Source organism: Colossoma macropomum, unplaced genomic scaffold (genome assembly GCF_904425465.1).
Source record: "Colossoma macropomum unplaced genomic scaffold, Colossoma_macropomum, whole genome shotgun sequence".
In the NCBI taxonomy this organism is placed as follows: Eukaryota; Metazoa; Chordata; class Actinopteri; order Characiformes; family Serrasalmidae; genus Colossoma; species Colossoma macropomum.
In genome coordinates, this window is record NW_023495958.1 from 300,192 (window position 1) to 322,801 (window position 22,610).

The window sequence follows — 22,610 nt, forward strand, 5'->3', positions numbered from 1 at the left end:
GAAAGTGGTGGTTAGACGATACAAGTGTAGCTCATGTTTGGGTCATGTTTGTATTCTGTTTCTCTAAGAGCTTTACTTCAGTTTATTAATGTATACTGTCTGCATTCATGTACACTTTATGCATATTACGGTCTTGTATAAAAGTATCTTACCTGAAGCTACAGTAAAGTATTTTAATTTAAAGTAATGAAGACTTCAGCTCGACTCTTACTGCAGCTGTGGGACGTTCAGGACTAAAATTAAACTGTTAATTATTCATCACTTTAATATTTCCATAACTGTTATGGTCACACTAACTGTGAGCTATTACGCAAATTAAGACTATACATTTAAAACAATTTATAGTAAATAATAATACAGTTAAAAAATATCAAATGATTAGCATGAGTATTAGTTTTACCCACACACACTTGCTATACACATTATTATTCATGTGAATGGTTTAGTATAAATAAAAGCAAAGTTTGTGTGAACGTTAAAATGATAGCTAATTAACACTAATTAATAACTGTATCTAATAAGCTGCCATGAATTTATACTCAAGCTGTATTGTACTGTATCTGTACTGTGGACGTTTTGACATGAAATGAAATAAACAGAGGGTGTTCTCTGAATTTGAATCTGAATTATATGTACAATACACCCCATTAAAGAGCAAAGTGTCTGAATATGTAAAATGTTTGGTCTGTACTTTCTGTATTTATAGTGGAAAACATGCAGCACCAAGAGATGAGCTGATAAACTCTACACAAAAAAAAGTGTTTAATTATTAAAGTGTTTAATTATGCACAGATGAGCCAAATTCTTTATGACAGTAAAGTCATTTATACAATCTTGATGTTGTCATTATTGTAACACTGTATTCTGGCTCATTGTGAAGAAAACTGGTGCACTGTTTGTAACTACAGTCACAGTCCTGAGTGAAAGTGAATGTGGTCCCTGTCTTTAGTTTGACTCTAGAATGTGATCATTAGAGCATCTTGAACAAGACAATAAAGCAATGAGCTGAGATAATAATAATAAAAAAGGCTGTGAGAAGAGATAAGAACTATCATCATATCCATAAAAACTAATATGCAGGTCACACTGTTAGTATATCAGCTGTGTGTTAATATTATCTGTAAATATGAAACAAAATCTGATGTTTAACAGTGCTTTGAACTAGTAAATGGAACAGTATGAGATCTTAGGTAACCATGTAGGGAGTTTTGTGTTATTTTCCACAGAAAAGCACAGCCCCCTTTCATACACACTGAACACAAGTAGCTTTAGGCCCACCTCAATACAGACGTCCGTAACTGAACTTCCTGAATTCATGACTAAGACTCTGCACTCGTTTACACACAATATAATCATCAACTATAACTACAGTTAAATGATGAAGATGGCAAAGTTTCACCATCAAAGATGGACTCTGCTTTTCATTTGTTTATGTGGTGAGTTTAAATCTAATCTAATCTAATCTAATCTAATCTAATCTAATAACACATCACCATCAAAAAAAAAATCTCCAAAGTGGCAACTTTACAGGACAGAACAAAAACCTTCTTTACTATTAATGTAATTTAACATAAAAAGATTTTATTCCAAGCAATTTTGAAGCATTTCTATTGATCCAATATTCAGGAGATTTTTTTAATTTTTTTGGACAGTGATGTTATCTGGAATGTTCTTAAAGATATATTTAAATAAAAACAAAATAACAGCACTGATGGGAAAGTCTATGTTGTTAGAAAATCACTGTGAACTTTATGCTTGGATTTTTTTATTACATGCATTTAATGTGCATCTTGTGAGGACATCATGATTCAGCAGTACAGATTTGGTTCAGCTGCATTAATAAAACCTGGATCTCATCATTTCATTGTTTTTATAAAACGTTTCTTACTGTTAAAGCAAATACGTGGATTGTGGTTTAAGTTCTCATTCACACACGGCCTCATGTCATGTTAACAACTGACAGGGCTTAGAGGAAGAGAAAAAACACTTTATTAATAACAGGTTAAATTCGAAGTTAGGCTATAAAGTCGTATAACTGCAGTCATAACAACACCTTGTATCTCAGAAATGGTAACTTTTCAGGAGAAGCACAAGAAAACACTGAATGGGAGTTGATGGAGCAAGAGTTTTTCTAAGTAATTTTGGAGCATTTCCATTGGTCCATTCATCATGAAATTCAGCTGGCAGAATAGCTGGCATTTTCAAATTCAGACATAAAAAAGACACAGCTATGTTTAGATTGTAAGCATCATAAAACTGTACTCTGATTCAAACAATATTCTGTAAAAAAAAAAATTTGTACTGGCTTTTTTAATATCGGTCTGTACAGAAATCTTCATCTGTGTGTCAGTATCCAGCACTTCAGCTCAGGAGGAGGTACTGAATGGAGCTGTAGGAGAGTCTATTACATTCCCTACTCGGGTTCCTGTATCTGGTTCTATAATGTATGGAGGCAGAATCATTGGACAGGTGTTCAATAAACAGACTGAGACAGACATTACTGAGGAGTTTAAGAATCGTCTCCACTGGGACAGTCAGAGTGGGTTCTTCACTCTCTCAGACCTGAGAACAGATGATTCAGGTGTTTATACTGTACAGAGCACTAAAGAGGAGAAGAGACAACAAGCCTATCAGCTGAACGTGTACGGTAAGACTGTTACTCAATTATGAAATGAATCACTGAAGAGTATTAATCATGCAGATTCTTGTGTCTTTTTTTAAGTTTATCCTTTTTTTCAGATAAAGTATCAGCACCTCAGGTGATAAAACTCAACTCCAATTCTGCGGAGAGTGAACTCTGTTTACTGCAGTGCTCAGTGAGGAATGTGAGAGGACTGAATCTGTTTTGGTTTAAAGGCAAAAACTTATTAAACCACATCAACAGCTCCAGTCTAAACAACACACTGAATCTCCCTCTGGAAATAGAGAAGTTTGACAATGAGCCCTACAGCTGTGTGGCTACCAACCCAGTCAGCAAGCAGATGACCAGAGTCCATATTACAGAGCTCTGCCTTCATGAACCAGGTATGAAACTAGATACTTATATTTATTTCCATAACTCTAATTTCTCTTAATTTTGCACAGTGACTGGTAACCAGTCTGCTGTAGAGTACTACTGTTGTGTATATAAGACATTTTGTAGGCTTTAGGTAGTATTTCAGGCCTGTCTCTTGTGATTGGTAGGATTTTGATGTTGTGCTTTTGGAAGATGCTCTGAGTAAAACAAACAAAAAAGAACAAAAAGAACAAAAACAAAAAGAACAAAAACAAAAAGAAACATACAGTTATATACAAAAGTTTGGTCAAATGACATGTAGAAGTGAAAATAAGTCCTGTACAGAGAACACACTTAAACATATTATTTTCCTGCAAAAATTTATTTACCAACAGAACATGTGCTATAACTTTTACACAGGCCACACTTTGTGTTATTTTTTTCAATATTGTAAATTCAGTAAATAAACAGAAATAGTGCCTCAAAATGTGAAGCCCATGTAGGGAAACTAAGCTGCCTGTTTTGAATTCACTGTTTTTGTGACATCACAAAAAGCAGCACATCTGCACATATTCCCCAATTCAGCTTACAGCAGTTTAGCCCTGCCGTTCATACTGACATTAATATGAATGTTTCAGCTCAGACTGTTTATTCAATAAAGCCAGCCAATCAGAACAGAGCTCATGTATATCTATCAGTCCTAAAGGCACAAACAGACTGTTTAAAGGGTAAAGAGAGGTTGAGAGGTAATGTAAATATGAATTATGACTGTTTTAGTAGATAAAACGACACTAACATGATAAGTGTTATAATAAAATGCAAGAACAAATTCGGTTATGGGATCTTTAAAACATTTTTTTTTTTACTTTTGCAGTAAGGAGTATCAGCCTAATAGGGTTTAACGATAAAGACACAGAATTAATAGTTAATTTGAGGTATATACATATATTTGAATGTAGGATATTTCTCTTTTTTGCAGGTAGGGTATCAAATTCTGTTTCTCGAACTTACATCTTTACTATAATAATATGCACAGCAGTGGCAGTAATCGGGATGGTCGTGTTTCTGCGGAGAAAGAAATCTACGTGTCTGCAAGAAAAACAGCAAAATGACCCTGATCTACTCACAGAAGGTATTATTATTATTATTATTATTATTATTCTTTGAAAAGCAGTTATATTTAAAGGCCGGTATCATCGAACAATTTTACTTATTTTGTTAAGTAAGAGTGTGATGTAGTATGTGAGCAGCTCAAATTTCAAAACATACCACTGACCACTCCATACTGAGCATATATGGAAAAAGAGCTGCCCATTTTGAATTCTTTCTTTGTGATGTCATAAAAACACATTTTGATATACAGTATCTGCCTATTTAGCCTAAGTTATGAGGGGGGTTTCAGTCTGGACTGCTTTTTGAATGAGGCACATTACAGAGCAGCCAATCAGAACAGAAGGTTGGAAAATAGTCATGTAGAAATGAATTATGACTGTTTTTTGATACATAATTCTAAACAAATATCATACAAAATCAGGAAAAATGTAAGATATGGACTCTTTAAAATAACCCAATGATTGCTGTTAAGCTTCCTCTTCACATTAATCCTCGATTATTTACTGCATCTCCCACTGGAAGTAAACAGCAGCTACAAGAGGCCAAACTGCCTGAGGAGGGGTTCCCAATCTCAGTCCTGGTGACCCTTTGCTCTGTACATTTTTGTGGTTTCCCTACTCTACCCAGCCAATGAGGCACATGTTAATGAGTTAACCAGTTGAATTAGGGGTGCTTCATGAGACAGAGCTCAAAATTGTGCTAAGTGTTGTGTCAGGACTGGAATTGGGAACTCCTGGCTTAAAACAAAACAGATATATTTTGACCTAGAATACTTTATGTTGTAACAAAACCTTATATCTCTGAAACTTTACAGGAGAAGAAAAGTATGTTATTAGCGTTAATGTTACATAAGATTAATGTATTGTAATTGTATGTCAAGGTAAGATTTTAATGTAATTTTGGACCATTTCTATTGGTCCATTTATCATGAAGTGTTCATACAATGTAAGAGTAAATACATTTATTCCAAGTATTTTTGAGTGCATCTCTTGGTCTATTCACCAAGACATTTTCACTGATGTAAAAGGCAGCTGGTGTGTTCAAGTGCTGGAGAAAATAAACATCAACAAAAATGGAGATGCATGTTTTTTTGGACAGGAGCAATACTTGCTTCCTGCAGAGGATTTGAAAACAAAAAAACGTAATTTGACCGGGAGTCTTCAAACATGACTGTAAACTCTGTCACATCTGCTGCAACTGTATAAAGTGTTAGCTGTATAAAGACACCACAGTGTGAACAGTTTCCCGCAGACCTGCACTATTTCATACACTACAAAACATCACTGTGGTCAAGCTGTTTCTGCACACTGTGGTTACACGTGTCCAAAAGCTGTCAGACACATACATAGAATAGTGAGAAGAGTGTGTCTAGTTCTCTTCATCTGCTGCATGAATGCTTCTATTCTGAACTGCTAGAAAATAATGCTTATCCTTCCTATTAATTTTGGGATCAATTTGACTCCGTTCAACATTCAACATCTCTCTTTTCCTAATTTACTGTTTTTACTGTCTTGTACACATTTTAGCTCTATAAAGAAGAAATAAGAAATATCAACATTTTACACACATTTATTTTGGTTGTTTTGGATGATACTGAGATCATTATAAAAAATTTATCAAAAATTTGATAAATTTATAATCTTCAAAAAATGTCTCGCTTCATTAAGGCCCTAAAATCACCATAGCTGTAGTAGTGCTAGAACCAGTAAAGGTTCACATCACATACAGGAGGTACACAGGAACAAAAAATATGTTAGTAAATTTAAATATAAGAGGAGGGTTAACCACTAACTGCACTGCCTCTCTTTCTCTTTCTCTCTCTCTCTCTCTCTCTCTCTCTCTTTCTCTCACACAGTGATTTATACGACAACTGGTTCCTAATGAGGTAACATTATTACATCAAGAGATTCACCCACATGAGGCAGGGGCCTCCATCCCCTTCATCCAACAGCAAGAAGGATTAGACAAGCAGGAAAGTGGTGTTCCTTTATATGTACACTGTAGATTTTACACTGAACCTACTTCAAATATGTTTTCAATATGCTTTTAAAATATCCACACTATAATACCGTTATGGAAAATTGTGGTTTATGTACAAGCTATTACATTTTTAAGAATGCTGAATGGATTTCATGCTACATTAAACTGGAGAAAGACCTCAAAGTTTGACTTTTAACTGCAGCAGCATGTTCAGAATGTTATCACTCTCTATTTTCCATTTACTACTCATATAGAAACAAACACAACATAAACTCTACAGAGAACACTCTTAAATCTCACATTTCTCTGCAAATTTTAGCGCACAATTTCTAAACTGGTCTCAAGGTTGTGGAAACGGTTTGGGCTTCAGAGACTTCAGCCTTATGACCATACAGACCTCTAGTGTATCTTTCCTCTCATTTTGGGCTTTAGGCTCTCCTGATCCGAACTGAGTCTTAATTGATCTAAACCATACAAAAGCACATGACACCACAAAATGATAACAAGGCATTAGCTCCCATTTTATCATACAAGCATTTCCACTGCATTGTTAGGCAATTCTTCACCTTCCATAGAGACATTAACCCTTGGAAAACTATGAGATGAGCTGAAGAGGAGAGTTCACATATACATTTCAGGCTTCAGGTCAGACATGTCAAACTGGGGACGTCTCAGTCCAAAGTGCTGCAGATATTAACGTTTACCCTCATCAGATACTATACTATATCATACACACTATACACATGGATGTAGGACTGATGCAGGTGTACTGTATAGTATGGTAATATGTGGTTTGGGTGCAGCCTTTTAAGCCCTGTTATTGTTCAAATATTTGATTGTGAGAACTGTTTATTCTGTTATATGAAAAATTAGGTTACATTAGTGAATTAATACTTCAAGGTTTAAATGTCAAATGTACATCAACATAAAACTGGAATTTGACCAAATTGCAATAAGTTTGATGATGTTATTGTTGACACTTGGTTATCCACAGTAAACATTTATACTTTTCTATTAAAAACATCAGACCAACATATGAAGCTGATTTGCAGTTTTTCTTTCTTGTCTGACTGAATATTTCTAGAATTTGTTACATGATCTATATTTGAAAGAAATATGTTGTTAGTTGAAATTGTCAACACGGCCAACAAGACGCCAATTACAGAATCCTTAAAGGGGAATTCCAAGAAGTTTTCAAAATTTCTGATTCATTAAAGTGTTTACTTTTTATGAAAGCTACCTCCCAGGATGCTAAATCTAATAAGTGATAAGTACATTGCCCAGTGCTTGAGATATTATCTTAGGACTGTTTTGAGTTAAGATTTGGTCATTTTTGTCAGAAAGATACATGTAGGGAGTTTTTAATGCAAAATACCCAAGATTTTTCTTTTTAGTTTTTTCAGATTTACATCTACTTTATAAGAAACTAAAAAGGCACAAGTAGGTACATGTAGGTGGAAAGTAAATAAAGTAGCTATATTTGGTTCCTATCCCCATCACTGTAAAGAAATGGTGGAATTCCCCTCTAACCCAGCATCACCATCTAGTGGACATGACATCATTTTGATGAATATGAGAGTTCACAACGCAATGACTGAGTGACACTGAAAAGGCAAAAAAGGCATTAATCTAATGTTTGACTATAGCAATCTATATCATATAAGCTGTTCATATAAAATATAGCAAAATCTGAAAACCTTTTTGTTTGTTTATTCGGCACCTGATACCCAAATAAAAATGCTAAATTAACCCTTTCCATTCAGCAAAATATTCACTTCGCCATGTGCAATTTTTTTACACACCAAACATTTTTTATAAATAAATGATATTATTTTTATTTAATTATTGTATAAAATAAATACATTTCATTCAATAATAATTTTAAAAATCTAATATTATATAAGCAGTCTTTACATGACTGAAATCAACTGAGCCAACTTACGATGTTACACATATGTCAGGGGTCTAAATTCTTTGCGTTTAAAGAAAAATTCTTGGCTTTTAATTCACTTAAAGCAACTGTGTCAAACTCAGGTCCTGGAGGCTGCAGCTCTGCAGAGATTAGAGGTTTCCCTCTTCTAAAACTCTGAATTCAACTAATGAAAACTAACAAGATCAGCTGATGAGCTTAATCAGGTGTGTTAAATGATGAATGCTAAACTCTGCTGTTGTTCTGTGGCCCCCACAGCACTGGAGTCTGGCAACCCGTGCCCCCACACACACACACACACACACACTCACACTCACACTCACACACACACACACACACACATTACCTCTAAATATATAGTTTGGGTGACTGGATAAAAAAAGATGGTGTACTCTATTTATGTTTGAATGCTGCCAAATGAAAGGTACTGTAGCCCACCTTGTACAGAACATAGCTACCTACCTAATTCCACATATTTTACAGTCAACTGCAAGTTTTAATTGACACTTGTTGGCACTACTTAGATGTTAACACATTATGAACTTAATAACCTGAACTGATCTATGTGCATCTTTCAGTGATGATCTGTTCTGACAGCAGGACAGATACATAAAATTGCATTTGCAAACATTTACAAATATACAGTATGTATAGAGCTAAACTCCTGTTCTCACAATGACCTGCACTTACACTCATACCTGATCGGACAAATCTACTCTCTTTTGCCGAAGCCTATCCACAAAGTGAGATGAACACCTAACAAAGGGCCCTTGTTATGCTTGGTTACAGTTAAGTCTTGGCTTAAAGATTATGTGCAAATTAAATAATAAATGTACACTAAAAACATCCAGATAACACCTGTAAAGCCTGGAATGACTTACACAAGCTATAAATAGTCAATTAAAAGTTGATTCTGAATACAACATTAGTGGCAAAAAAGGCTGTTAACTGTATGGCAGTTGATTAGGTAGAGCTCTAGAGTAGACACACCAAATTAAATATCCAAGATATTATATGCACATAAACAAAACTGAGTGTTACTGAATATGAGAAAGTAAATACCATTTAATCTCTTTTAACTTTAAGCATTTTCATTCCTTGAATTCATGGTTTTACCTGGTCTCTGCTGCCATCTTCAGGTAAGAGAAGGTAACTGTATTCACACAGCTGCCCTGTCAGAGAAGAGGAAACGTCATTCTACTCACGTCTAATCATAGAATAAGCCTGGCTCTCAGACTCAGCTCTCTGCAGGAGATTCTGGAGTCTGTAATTAATATCAGAAAATATAGCAATATGAAATGAATAAAGCAGTCTTATTCATGAGTTCATATATGAATATATGAACTCATGAATATATATAATATACATTTTACAGTAAAATCTGACAGAGAGCCTGTGGATTTTTTGGGATGTGACAAAAGACATCCATGTGATATTTTTACATGTGAAGGGGCATCAAAAGAAATCAAAACATGTTTAAACAAGCACAGGAACACGTAAATATAATTTTACAACAGGTTATTGCTTTTAAAAAGTTTTTGGATCTAAATTCATGTGACAGAAAACCTGCCAGTTTAACAAGGCTTGTCAAGTCATCAGAAAAAGGTGATGCACAAAATGTGATGAAGGAAATACTGCTGATGTGAATATCAGTCAGCTGGCAAGCAAAATGTTGATGTGAACAATGTAATGTGTTGGGAAAACATTGTGTTTGTAATTAAATGCTGTCCTGCAAGCTAAAAGCTGTTTAGATCACTGATAGCAGGTGCATCACACCCTGCATTCAGTTTACACTCACTTAAACAGTTAAGATAAATAGCGTACTGTACATTGTACACTGTACGTGTTGGTTTCAAATGCCAAGATTTTTTAGCATCCGCAAAAACTGTGTGAATGTCTCAGCTGCATCCTTATCCACAACCTTATCATTTGAACAGCCTTTCATGACAGGGCTACAATAAGAGGAGTAGAGATGCACCCCACCGAACTCTGCCATCATATTCATAAAGTGAGCATGTTTGAAAACACTAGGTGTTGTCACATTAGCGACAATATGTAAGTGTAGAATTGAATGTTGCATCTACTGCTTTTAACTTAATGTCAGTGTTCAGACTCATGGCATGCAGATGCTTTATTATCTCACAGCTGTACTCAGACGTGTTAGTGCGGACAGCACATCATATATTAAAAGCCTGGTATATTTAAGTTGTTACTTGATTTAAAACAACTGATACCATTTTACTTGTACTGATATTTAATTCAAAAGTGTTCATACTGATATTCTTAATATCTGTCTATGCAGAAATCTCCATCTGTGTGTCAGTATCCAGCACTTCAGCTCAGGAAGTGCTGAATGGAGCTGTAGGAGAGTCTATTACATTCCCTACTCGGGTTCCTGTAGACAACTACTAGAAAAAGATTAATAAATGTCATTTTACTGGTCGGGATATTAAAGTAACTATTAACATCAAATAATGAGATGATGATGAATGCTTAGCCAATAACTTCTCTCTCTCTCTCTCTCTCTCTCTCTCTCTCTCTCTCTCTCTCTCTCTCTCAGTGATATATACGACAGCTGGCCCCTGTTAAAACAGCTACTTACAATTTATGGCAAGACTGAACCGCATGACGCTCCGTCCACAGCAGAACAGCTTAGAAACAAACAGGAAAGTGGTGGTTAGATGATACATGTGCAGCTCATGTTTGTATGCTGTTTTTCTAAGAACTCTGCTTAAATTTATTTACGTATACTGTCTGCATTTATCTACATTTTATGCATATTACGGTCTTGTATAAAAGCATCTTTAAGAAAATAGAACCTCATTGTACCTGAAGCTACAGTAAAGTACTTTATTCTAAAGATATAAAGACTTCAGCTTGACTAGCTCGGCAGGACTAACATTAAACTGTTAATTACCCATCACTATAATATTTCCATAATCGTTATGCTCACACTAACTTTGGGGTATTACTTAAATGAAAAATATATTTAACACATAATTTACAGTAAATAATAATACAAATAAAAAAGCTAATAATTAGCACAAATATTTTAGCAAACAGAGGGTCTTTTGCTTACTATCTTCAATTTGTACGATTCCGGAATTCAAATCAGCCGACCCACACGCACTTACTACACACATTATTACTGAAGTGAATGAGTTAACATCAATAATAACAAAGTGTGTGTGATCTTTATGATCATGGAAAATGAAAACGATGGCTGATTAACACTAATCAATAACTGTATCTAATAAGCTGCCATGCATTTACACTCAAGTTGTACTGTATCGTAGTGTGTATTTGTATTGTGGATGTTTTGACATGATATGAAATAAACAATGGGTGGTCTCTGCCTTTTGCTAATGTCGAGATGTACAATACTCCCCATTAAAGAGCAAAGTGTCTGAATATGTAAAATGTTTGGTCTGTACTTTCTGTATTTACAGTGTAAAACATGCAGCACCAACAGGTGAGCTGATAAACTCTACACAATAACTGGAGTAAAGTGTTTAATTATGCACAGATAAGAGCTTAGAGACAAACTGTATATGACAGTAAAGTCATTAATACAATCTTGACATCATTATTGTAACACTGTATTCTGGCTCATTGGGAAGAAAACTGGAGCACTGTTTGCAACTACAGTCACAGTCCTGAGTGAAAGTGGATGTGGTCCCTGTCATTAGTTTGACTCTAGAATGTGATCATTAAGATCATGAAGAAGACAATAAACCAATGAGCTGAGATAATAATAATAAAAAGGCTGTGAGAAGAGATAAGAACTATCATCATATCCATAAAAGCTAATATGCAGGTCACACTGTTAGTATATCAGCTGTGTGTCAATATTATCTGTAAATATGAAACAAAATCTGATGTTTAACAGTGATTTGAACTAGTAAACGGAACAGTATGAGATCTTAGGTAACCGTGTAGGGAGTTTTGTGTTATTTTCCACAGAAAACCACAGCCCCCTTTCATACACACTGAACACAAATAGCTTTAGTCCCACCCCAATACAGACGTCCGTAACTGAGCTTCCTGAATTCATGACTAAGACTCTGCGCTTGTTTACACACAATATAATCATCAACTATACCTATAGTTAAATGATGAAGACGGCAAAGTTTCACCATCAAAGATAGACTCTGCTTTTCTTTTGTTTATGGGGTGAGTTTAAATTGGTTTCTAATAAACTATTGCTTACCAAAGAAAAAAAAATCTGTAAAGTGGTCACTTTATTGTACGGTTCTTCACTTTTATTGTAAGGTAATGTAAGATTTTATTCCAAGTTATTTTGAAGCATTTCTATTGCTACAACATCCAAGAGCTTATTTTTTTCTCTGCTTGTTGGACAGCGATGATATCTAAAATGTTATCAAACATATTTTTAAATTAAAAAGTCTATGGAAAGTATGTTATTAGGAAAACCATGTACGCTTTATGCTTGGATTCCTTTTTTATTAAATGTATTAAATTTGCATCTTATGAGGACATCATGTTTTAGCAGTACAGATTTGCTTAAGTTGCATTAATCAAACTTGGATGTCATCATCTCAATGTTTTTGTAGCTTGTTTCTTTTTTAAAGCAAATGTGTGAAATGTGGTTTTCAGCTCTTATTCATGCACACGGCCTCAAGACGGCTTCATGTTAGCAGCTGACAGGGCTTAGAGGAAGAGAAAACAAACGGGTTAAGTTCTAACTTAGGCTATAAAGTTATACAGTTGCTGTCATAACAAAACCACATATCTTAGAAATGGTAACTTCTCAGGAGAAGCACAAAAAAAGGTAGTAATTTTGGAGCGTTTCTATTGGTCCATTCATGAAATTCAGCTGGCAGAAAAGCTGACAGCTTTGTTTGGGTTGTAAGCATCGTAAAATCGTACTCAGATTCAAACAATATTTTTGCAGTAAAATAAGAAATTTGGCATTGACTTTTTCAATATCTCTCTGTACAGAAATCTTCATATCTGTGTCAGTTTCCAGCACTTCAGCTCAGGAGGAGGTACTGAACAGAGCTGCAGGAGAGTCTATAACATTCTCTATTCTGGTTCCTGTATCTGGAACTATAAGTTATGCAAGCAGAGTCATTGGACAGGTGTTGAATAAACACACTGATACAAACAGTACTGAGGAGTTTCAGAATCGCCTCCACTGGGACAGTCAGAGTGGGTTCTTCACTCTCTCAGACCTGAGAACAGACGATTCCGGTGTTTATACTGTACAGAGATACTAAAGAGGAGAACAGAATACAAGCCTATCAGCTGAATGTGTACAGTAAGCTTATTTTTTGTTATTATAAAATAAATCAGTGAAGAAAATACAAGCATGAAGCATGCAGATTTTAAGGATGATTTATTCTTTTGTGTCCAGATAAAGTTTCAGCACCACAATTGACAAAACTGAAGTCCAATCCTGCAGAGAGTGACCTCTGTTTACTGCAGTGCTCAGTGAGGAATGTGAGAGGACTGAATCTGTTTTGGTTTAAAGGCAAAAACGTATTAAACCACATCAACAGCTCCAGTCGAAATGACACACTGAATCTGCTGTTGGAAATTGAGGTCTGACAATAACACCTACAGCTGTGTGGCTTCCAACCCAGTCAGTGAGCAGATGACCACAGTTCATATTATAGAGCTCTGCCGTCATAAACCAGGTATGAAACTAGACACTTACATTTATTTCCATAACTCTAGTTTCTCTTAATTTTGCACAGTGACTTGTAACCAGTCTGCAGTAGAGTACTACTGTTGTAGGCTTTAGGTAGTATTTCAGTCTCTTGTGATTGGCAGGATTTTAATGCTGTGCTTTTGGAAGATGCATACAGTTATAACATCCAGAAACATACAGTTATATACAAATGTTTGATCAAATGATGTTTCATTGATTTTCTGCATGAAAATTAGTTAAGACATTCTCTACAGAGAACAAAATTAAACATGCTATTTTCCTGTACATTTTAGTGTACAATTTCTAGTTATTGGCTCAATGTAACACATTGGAAAAAAATAAAGCAAGTATGAAATGTGCCATAACTTTTGCACAGACCACATTTTGTGTTATTTTTTCCAACATGTTAAATTGAGCAAATGGAGTAACTGTGCGATAAACTGTGCAGAAGTGTTTTCGTATAGGATGTGTTATTAACTTATGTTCACTTAGAAAATCAAACAAAACGTGTCATTTCATTGGGATGCCAAAACCTTTGCATATGAGTGTAAATGAAATCTTCCCTCTAAGTGGGCTGGGGATGGTTGTCTCATGAAAAAATGACCAGTATGAGTAGCGTTCAAAACAAATTTGAGATTCTGAACTTCTGCAGTTTATATAATGACTAATATGTCCAACAAAAAAAGCTATGTTGGCGTTGGCACTGATTGAAGGACACAAGACTGGATTCACTTTCTTCAGTTTACATTTATATTAGCAGCTCTTTCCAAACGCAGCACTTATATCTAGTTTTAAAGGACCCATGTGATAATTAAAGGGTTTGATGTAGTATATTAATACTGCTAAAATTTCTAAATATGCCATTCACACTGAGGTCTATACAGTCCATGTAGGGAAACAAACCTGCCTGTTTTGAATTCACTGTTTCTGTGATATCATGAAAACCAGCATATTTGCATATATCCCCCAATTCAGCCTATAGCAGTTTAGTCCTGCCTGTTCACACTGACATTATAAGGAACGTTTCAACCCAGGTTTTTTAAATGAAGCCAGCCAATCAGAACAGAGCTCTATCAGTCCTAAAGGCACACACAGACTGTTTAATTCTAAGAGGAAAAGAAAGGTTGGAAAATGGTGATGTAAATGAATTATGACCGTTTTAGTAGATAAAACAACACTAACATACTAAGTGTTCTAATAAAATGGAAGAAAACTGTAGGTTATGGAATGTTTCAAACTTTTTTTTTACATTCCTTGTAAGGAGTGTCAGGCTAACGAAGTTTAAAGGTAAAGACACAGAATTAATATTTAATTTTAGGTTTATACATTTGAATGTAAGATTTTTTTTTCTTTTGTGCAGGTTGGAAGTCAGCTACTTTTTCTCGAATTAACATCTCTCCTATTACTCTAATAACATCCACGGCAGTGGCAGTAATCGGGATGGTTGTGTTTCTATGGAGTAAGAAATCCATGTGTCTGCAAGAAAAACAGCAAAATGATCTTGATCTACTCACAAAAGGTTATTATTATTATTATTATTACTACTACTATTATTAATGACTCTTTGTAAAGCAGTTATATTTAAAGACCCGCATCATCAAACAGTTTTCCTCATTTTCTTAAATAAAATTGTGAAACAGTACGTGAGAAGCTTAAGTTTTCAAAACATACCACTGACTAGTCCATACAGTCCATATTGTGAATTCACTGTCCTGTGATATCATGAAAGCCTAAATTGTAAGGGGGGTTTCAGTCTGGACTGCTTTTTGAATGAGGCACAATACAGAGCAGCCAATCAGAACAGAAGGTTGGAAAATAGTCATGCAGAAATTAATTCTGACTGTTTTTGATACATCATAGCACACAAATATAATACAAGAAAACAATTAGGATAAAAGGAAGATATGGGCTCTTTAACATAACCTAATGATTGCTGTTAAACTTCCTCTTTACATTAATTCCTTACTTATACCCTGCATCTCCCCATGGAAATAAACAGCAGCTACAAGAGGCCAAATTGCTCAAAGAGGGGTTCCCAATCTCAGTGCTGGTGACCCTTTGCTCTGCACATTTTTGTGGTTTCCCTACTCTACCCAGCTAATGAGGCGCTTGTCAAAAGGTTAACCGGTTGAATTAGAGGTGCTTCATGAGACAGAGCTCAAAAATGTGCTCAGTGTTGTGCCAGGACTGGAATTGGAACTCCTGGCTTAAAACATAACAGATATATTTTGACCTAGAATACTTTGTTATAACAAAACCTCATAGATCTGAAACTTTTTAGGAGAAGAAAAGTATGTGCTTAGCTTTAGTGTTATGTAAGATGAATATAATGTAATATGTTAATGTAATGTTTTACTGTAATTTTGGACCATTTCTGTTTGTCTATTCATCATGAAACATTCACATAATGTAATCAACAGTTAAGGCACAATGGCTCTTTTTCATCAATGACCCCGTTTACACCAGGTTACTTCATGTGATTAGTATTTGGATTGTGTCCTGATCAGATTTTAGCCACATGTATTTACAGTTGGTAGTCAAATGCGTCTCTGGTTAGTTGAACTGAAATCTGACTGCTGTGTGGGACGGAACATGCAAATATGTTCATTACCTGACAACCAATTAGTAATTGTTTATCCATTCAGCCTCTTCATCTACAGCTCGTTTGGCACAGCAGTGTCTGTCCATAACCATGTGCGCCCTCCATGATTATCTTCCCTGAAGACAGAGAACAAGTGCAGACTCGCTGCTCGACCATAAACTCCACCTACGAGCACAGCTATTGGCTCACGAGCTGCTGAAAGCTCTTGTTACTGGCCCCTCTAATGAAGCATCTGCATAAATTAGGGTGTGTGGTAGGCTGGCACTTGATTTTACGCATGGAGACTGATTCATAGTTTGCGTTTTTACGTTGTAGGATAGTTTCATGAATCAGACAAAGAGTAGCTTGTATATAATTAAGGGCTGTCAAATCTGCTCTCTCCTTTACATAATTAATATTTTATACTTTTCCAAATATCAGCAAATAAATAGACTCAGACAGAAACAGAAATTGTACTGTACAAATTGCAGGGAAAAAAAAAAATCATTATCATACCATCGCTGACCAAAGAAAAATGTGCATCTCTAAACAGAAAGACAAATAAACAACATTGTTAACTATCAATATAAGTTAATGTAACAAGACTTCCAAGTAATTTTGAGCATTTCTGTTGGTCTATTCATTAAGAAATTGTCACATAATGTAAAAGGCAGTTGCTGTGTTCAAGTGCTGGAGAAAATAAATCAACAAACATACATGTTCCTGCAGAGGATCTGAAAACCAACAAAACTTGTAATTTGACCAGCAGTGTTCAAACTTTTGCAAATGACTGTAAATGCTGTCACATCTACTGCAAACTGTTAAAAGTGTTAGCCGTGTAAGAACACCACAGTGTGAACGTACAGCAGTTTCCCACAGACCTGCACTATTTCAGACGGTACAAAACATCACTGTGGTCAAACTCTTTCTGCACACTGTGGTTACATCTGTCTAAAAGCTGTCAGACACATGCAGAGCACATGAGAAGAGTGTGTCTAGTTTTCTTCATCTGCTGTATGAATGCTTCTATTCAGAACTGATAGAAAATAATGCTTATCTTTCCTATTAATTTTGGGATCAATTTGACCCTGTTCAATGTTTAACAATTATTTTGGTTGTTTTGGATGATATTGAGATCATTATAACATGCAAATTTATAATCTTCAAAAAATGTCCCACTTCTTTAAGGCCCTAACATCACCATAGCTGTAGTAGTCTGAGAACCAGTAAAAGTTCACACCACATATGGGAAGTACTCAGGAAAACGTAACTCCAACGAGAACTTTGACATTTCCTGGAAGTTTAAACTGACCCTAGGGATGAAAGATGTTAGTAAATTTAAATATTATAGGAGGGTTAACCACTAACTGCACTGCCTCTCTTTATCTCTCTCTCTCACAGTGATTTATACGAGAAATGGTCCCTAATGAAGTAAGATAATTACATCAAAAGATTCAGCCACATGAAGCAAGGGCCTTCATCCCCTTCATCCAACAGCAGTGAAGATTAAACAGATAAACAGGAAAGTGGTGGTTATAAACACAGCTCATCTGTTCTTCTGTATGTACACTGTGCAGCTTTTACACTGAACCTACTTCATTATGTATTCAATATGCTTTTAAAATATACACACTGTACTACCTTTATGGAAAATGTTGATTTATGTAAAAGCTATTACATTTTAAAGAATGTTTAAATAAATTTTAAGTTACATTAAACTGGAGAAGAATTATGAAATAAAATAAGTGACTTTTATCTGCAGCAGCATGTTCAGGATGTTATTTTGTTTAGAGGGATAGTATGTAAATATTTTCCATTTACTACACATATAGAAGCAATTCTTCTACCCTCTACAGAGAACACTCTTAAACATGACATTTTCTTTGTATTTGCTGAATTTAACATATTGGAAAAAAAATAAAACATTAAATATGCCATCACCTTTGCACAGGCAATTTTATGTTTACATTTTTCCCTAATATGTTAAATTTAGCAAAAAAATATAAATTGCATATAATGGCATCTGTATTAATTTCCACTTACGAAATCAATGAAACAGGTCCTTTGACCAAAGCGCTGTACAACCACGTCTGCAATTATCCATTTCTGTTAATGCATGCAAGCAGGTTTGGATCAGGTTTCAAATTTAGCTCTACCAATCTGTTTAAGTTGGTCTTAAGGTCACAGAAATGTGTCCAACTCAGCCTTCAGACTTCTTTCATCATTTTCTCTAATTTTCAAGCTTTAGATCAGGCATGTCAAACTGGGGACCTTTCAGGCACGCTCTGAATTCAGTTTATACAGGCCATGCTAATTAGCTGATGAGCTGAATCAGGTGTGTTTAAAGAGGCAGTGAGCTGAAGTTGTTGTGTTGTGGTCCACGAGGACTGGAGTCTGACACGCGCTTCAGATCAAACTGATAAAGGCGTTTCATCGCATTTTACCAAGAGGACTCAGTAAATCAAAACATCTAACTTCAGAGTTACTTTTCATTTGTAGTCAGCAACATGAAAAACAATAGAACAGTGCACCTATGACAGATTACAGTAAAGGAAAAGGAATGGACTGAAAAGGAAAAGAAAGATTTAAAGAAAATTTCTTTAGGGCATTTATTCAGCTGTGCAACGCATCTTCTTTTCACATATCCAAGAAAGGACATTGCTGCATGAAACATCGTTCCAGCTGGATAGTGTGTCACTGGAGCCAACATGAGGAACAACCTCAGCACAATCCTCTTGAGAGACATACCCTGCGTTATTCGGCTCACCAGGCAACCAGTACCTAAGAAACCACAAACAGGCAAAAACAAACATTGAAGCCAAAGTGACCTGTAGAACGTAACAGTAGGCTAAGGGCCTACTTTATATGTAAGTGGCTGCTCAACCGGACCGAAAAAAAACTGTCCTTATAAGCTAGGAAAGCTGTAATTGTTCCATACCCAGTTCCTAATGATGTGTCATCCACCCATTTCCAGTGCCCCTCAGTGGCCTGATCAGTCAGACCAATCCACAAAATCTTTCCAAGTCCAGAGACAAATACCTGATGATAAAACAAGAATTGCCTTAAACAGCCTTTAAGTGACTCACTCAGTGCTGGTTCTCCAACTTCCTGGGGCCCGAAGCAAAATCCCCCATCACCTAAAAACATACCTTCATCCTCTACCAAAGCAATGTTACATCCCATATTTCTCTTTAAATTTGCCCCAACTGTCTATGCAGGTCATAAGACAAACAATCCTGTATATGCCTACAGGAAGTTGAGTACCCTATGGCTGAAACACAAATGGCTCTGTATTTTGTATACAGTGCAATATTTGGTGAATAGAGATAGAACCTGGGTGACCTACACAGGCATTACAGAGCCATTTCAGATTAACCTGATGTTAGAAAGTTAAGCCAGGTTTGCCCATAGAAGGAAACGTAGTAACAGCTGGACATTTTTGAAAACCCACTCATACTTTAAAAGAGATGAGAGACCACTTATCTCACTCTTACACTGTCAGCACCCTTTTTTTCCTTTTTCAAGGCCTGACTGGTAATTGTGCTTCAGAGCAAGCCTGTAATGTTTGCCACAGTTACTACGTTCACACTTGATTGATTTGCACTTGATTTGCACTTGATTGTTGCTACCCTTGATGTGACCAGTCACACTTTGACATAAGAACATTTGAACATTACAAATTGTTTAGGTCTCTTTATAAATTTATAACATTCACTTAGTTAATAAATCTAAAAATGAATGCCATCATGCCTGCCATGGTTGGCCCCCTCAGCAGGTATGGGCCACTATGCAATCTACGTAGTGTGCGTATAGGTAGAACCGGCACTGGACTCATTGGTAACACTGGTAAGTTGAGATCTTTCCTTTACACTCTCACCTGTTCCTCTCTGCTGTTGATGATCACCAGGTCTGCTCCTTTCATTCTGCAGTCCTGCCTGCTTTGATCCCAGGTTTGCCCATGGGAGGAAACGTAGTAACAGCTGGACATGAACTTTGTCCATCCAGATGGACAAGCTATAAAAGGAGTACAATTTACTGTCATGATCAACTTCTGCTGTTCTGAGCTCACATTTGTAACATTCAAGACTATTTTGCTAATAAATGGTCTATTATCAGTTCTAACTCACCCTTCTCTGTGAGCTGCCTCTGAAGTTCTTCTCTTTCCTTGGACAGGACTTCATAGCTGGTCTGTAGCTTGTTTCTCTCTATAGCCAGCCTGTTGTTAGCATCCAATAACTGGTCTCTCTCCTTTCTTATGCTGACATATCTGTTCTGTAACTGGTCTCTCTGTTTAGTTATGTCATTATTAGAGCTCCATAACTGGTCTTTCCCCTTAGTTATGTTGATAAAGCTGCTCTGTAACTGGTCTCTCTCCATAGTCACGTTGTTGTACCTGTTCCGTAACTGCTCTCTCTCTGCATAATGTTTTATACTCAGGCCTGTGATTACAGCCAGCAGGAGAACACACAGCAGCGCCAGACACACTGCAGCTGGCCTACCAGAGCGCACCTGCCTCCCCTCAGAAACAGCCTCAGAACCTGGAAGAGTCAGAATAGCAACATGGTTAGGCTGCCACTACTGCTTTCTCAGTGATCTTTCTATGATGTGAATGCACTGACAGAGATATAGTATCAACCACACAAAAGCAGACACCTAAGAGTGCTGCTACTACCTCTTTCTCTTCTCTACTTCCACTAGAACAGATTTTCAGAAGATTTGTCATCATCCTATTGTCATTGTCATTCTGTCATTATCAACACCTCATATTTCCTTTATTACCGTTTTATTCTTTACATCCCTTGTCCTTTATGTTGTGTGAACATGTAATAATGAATGGATCAACAGAAATGAGCCAAAGTTACCCAGAACAAAGTCATGTCACAGTATCATATATTACACTTTAGAAGGTTTTTGGCTAAACCTATATAGTAACCTATTTAGTAACACAAATGCATTTAAAAATGTTTTAGGTCAATTTATCTTGAATTTATCTTTCTCAGGAAACTAGGACTAGGTGATTATTAAACCTGAGTAATCGGCTAGGAATTGTGAAATAATTACACATTTCTAAACAAGATACTTTTGTTACATTGAAGAATGGATATGAATGCACTATTTTTAAAATCAAAGCCAAACAACACCTGCAAAACATTTTATACAAACATTTAATATCCAAATATGTTTTGCAGTGATTGATTGTGTTCTCTGTCAATTCATATTTACCTGTTTTCTCTGCTGCAATGTTCAGATAGATGCTGTCACTCTCATCTTTTTTTTCAATATCATCTATATTCATATAGATACTCTCATAATCTCCATCTTTCTCAATCTCCTCCATGGTCCTGATGAATGTTAGCTACAGAATAGAAACTGCTGCTTGTTGGTCAGTCAGTTTATCGAGGACTCGTCATGTGATGCTGAGCCTGTTAGTCTTGTGTGTAAAGGAGGCTACAATAGGATGTGTGCACTATGGTGCTGGCAAATTTATTAGAGTAAATCCTTAATACAGTGAATTAGTTTCATCAAAAAATTACTAAGGAAGCACTGAAATCTAATGCTAATGTCAATAGCATGCTTGCAATATCATAGGAGGATGTAGTTTCTGATTCAGCTCAGTGCTTTACCGTAAGAATTTTTGACAAACAGGGCAGAGTGGGGCATGACCTAATATGTTTTTTGCACTTCATCATACTAAAAGTATTTGAACAAGTTCATTTTTTATACAAGCACATCTCTGTTACAAATAAAAGCATAGACTTTGTTTCCAATTCAGCCGAAAGTGGCAGGAAAGCATACATTACAACTTATCCCATAGGCAGGATTAACTGTAACCAGTTAAGAGGCTAGTTGTAAAAGCTTCAGCATACTTCTTTTGGAGATGATGTTGGCTTCAGCGAAACAATATTTCGTAATTGTGGAGAAAACGAAGAAGCGCAGACGTCGAGCGGAGGCTTTGTTGGCTGTATCGCGCACATGGCATTTGGGTGAACTCCACGGACAAAGACAGTTTGCAACAAAGCCTGTGATTGGTCGATAAAAAAGGGGGAGTGCCATGAAACAAAGACACGTGAATTTTAGGAGCTTTGTTTCACAAGAAGTATGCTAAGCGCTTTGGCAGACGCACCAATATTTCACTGTGAAATTAAGCTCCTCAAAGTCGTCCATCTTCGTTTTATAGCACGCGTCTTTTTTACGGCCCAATTACATTTGTTAAATAAACAATGAATAGCTCCTAAATGTAAGATGGTAAGTCTAGTATTCGGTAGTACGAACTAGTAGTCAGCACCAAAACATACAGGTTGTCTTATATTTAGGTTCACAAGAGGACGAGGCTGAA

At 36.0% G+C, this 22,610-nt stretch overlaps 2 protein-coding genes and 1 long non-coding RNA gene across 4 annotated transcripts; 2 read left to right on the forward strand and 1 right to left on the reverse strand.

Annotated features, from left to right (window-relative positions):
- Positions 1-1,325: 1,325 nt before the first annotated feature.
- On the forward strand, positions 1,326-6,063 carry LOC118803766 (T-lymphocyte surface antigen Ly-9-like). Of its 2 annotated transcripts, none has more exons than XM_036564258.1 (5): positions 1,326-1,436; positions 2,351-2,647; positions 2,740-3,024; positions 3,975-4,127; positions 5,964-6,063. In XM_036564258.1, the coding sequence occupies exons 1-5, from the start codon at positions 1,376-1,378 to the stop codon at positions 5,987-5,989; spliced, it is 822 nt and encodes a 273-aa protein (XP_036420151.1). In that variant the 5' UTR covers positions 1,326-1,375; the 3' UTR covers positions 5,990-6,063. The 2 variants fall into 2 exon arrangements, with proteins under 2 accessions (XP_036420151.1, XP_036420152.1); XM_036564259.1 differs by having other exon boundaries at positions 4,032-4,127.
- A 5,942-nt stretch (positions 6,064-12,005) lies between these two features.
- Positions 12,006-18,034, forward strand: LOC118803774. The gene is made up of 5 exons (XR_005006924.1): positions 12,006-12,191; positions 12,981-13,299; positions 13,396-13,678; positions 15,053-15,211; positions 17,675-18,034. It is a non-coding gene; the product is annotated as an uncharacterized LOC118803774 (long non-coding RNA).
- An 848-nt stretch (positions 18,035-18,882) lies between these two features.
- LOC118803764 (CD209 antigen-like protein C) lies at positions 18,883-21,760 on the reverse strand. The gene is made up of 5 exons (XM_036564256.1): positions 21,497-21,760; positions 20,401-20,811; positions 20,151-20,287; positions 19,212-19,312; positions 18,883-19,054 (listed from the first exon to the last, which is right to left on the reverse strand). Exons 1-5 carry the CDS (start codon positions 21,609-21,611, stop codon positions 18,883-18,885), a joined length of 936 nt encoding a protein of 311 aa, XP_036420149.1. The 5' UTR covers positions 21,612-21,760.
- Between the last annotated feature and the right edge of the window lie 850 nt (positions 21,761-22,610).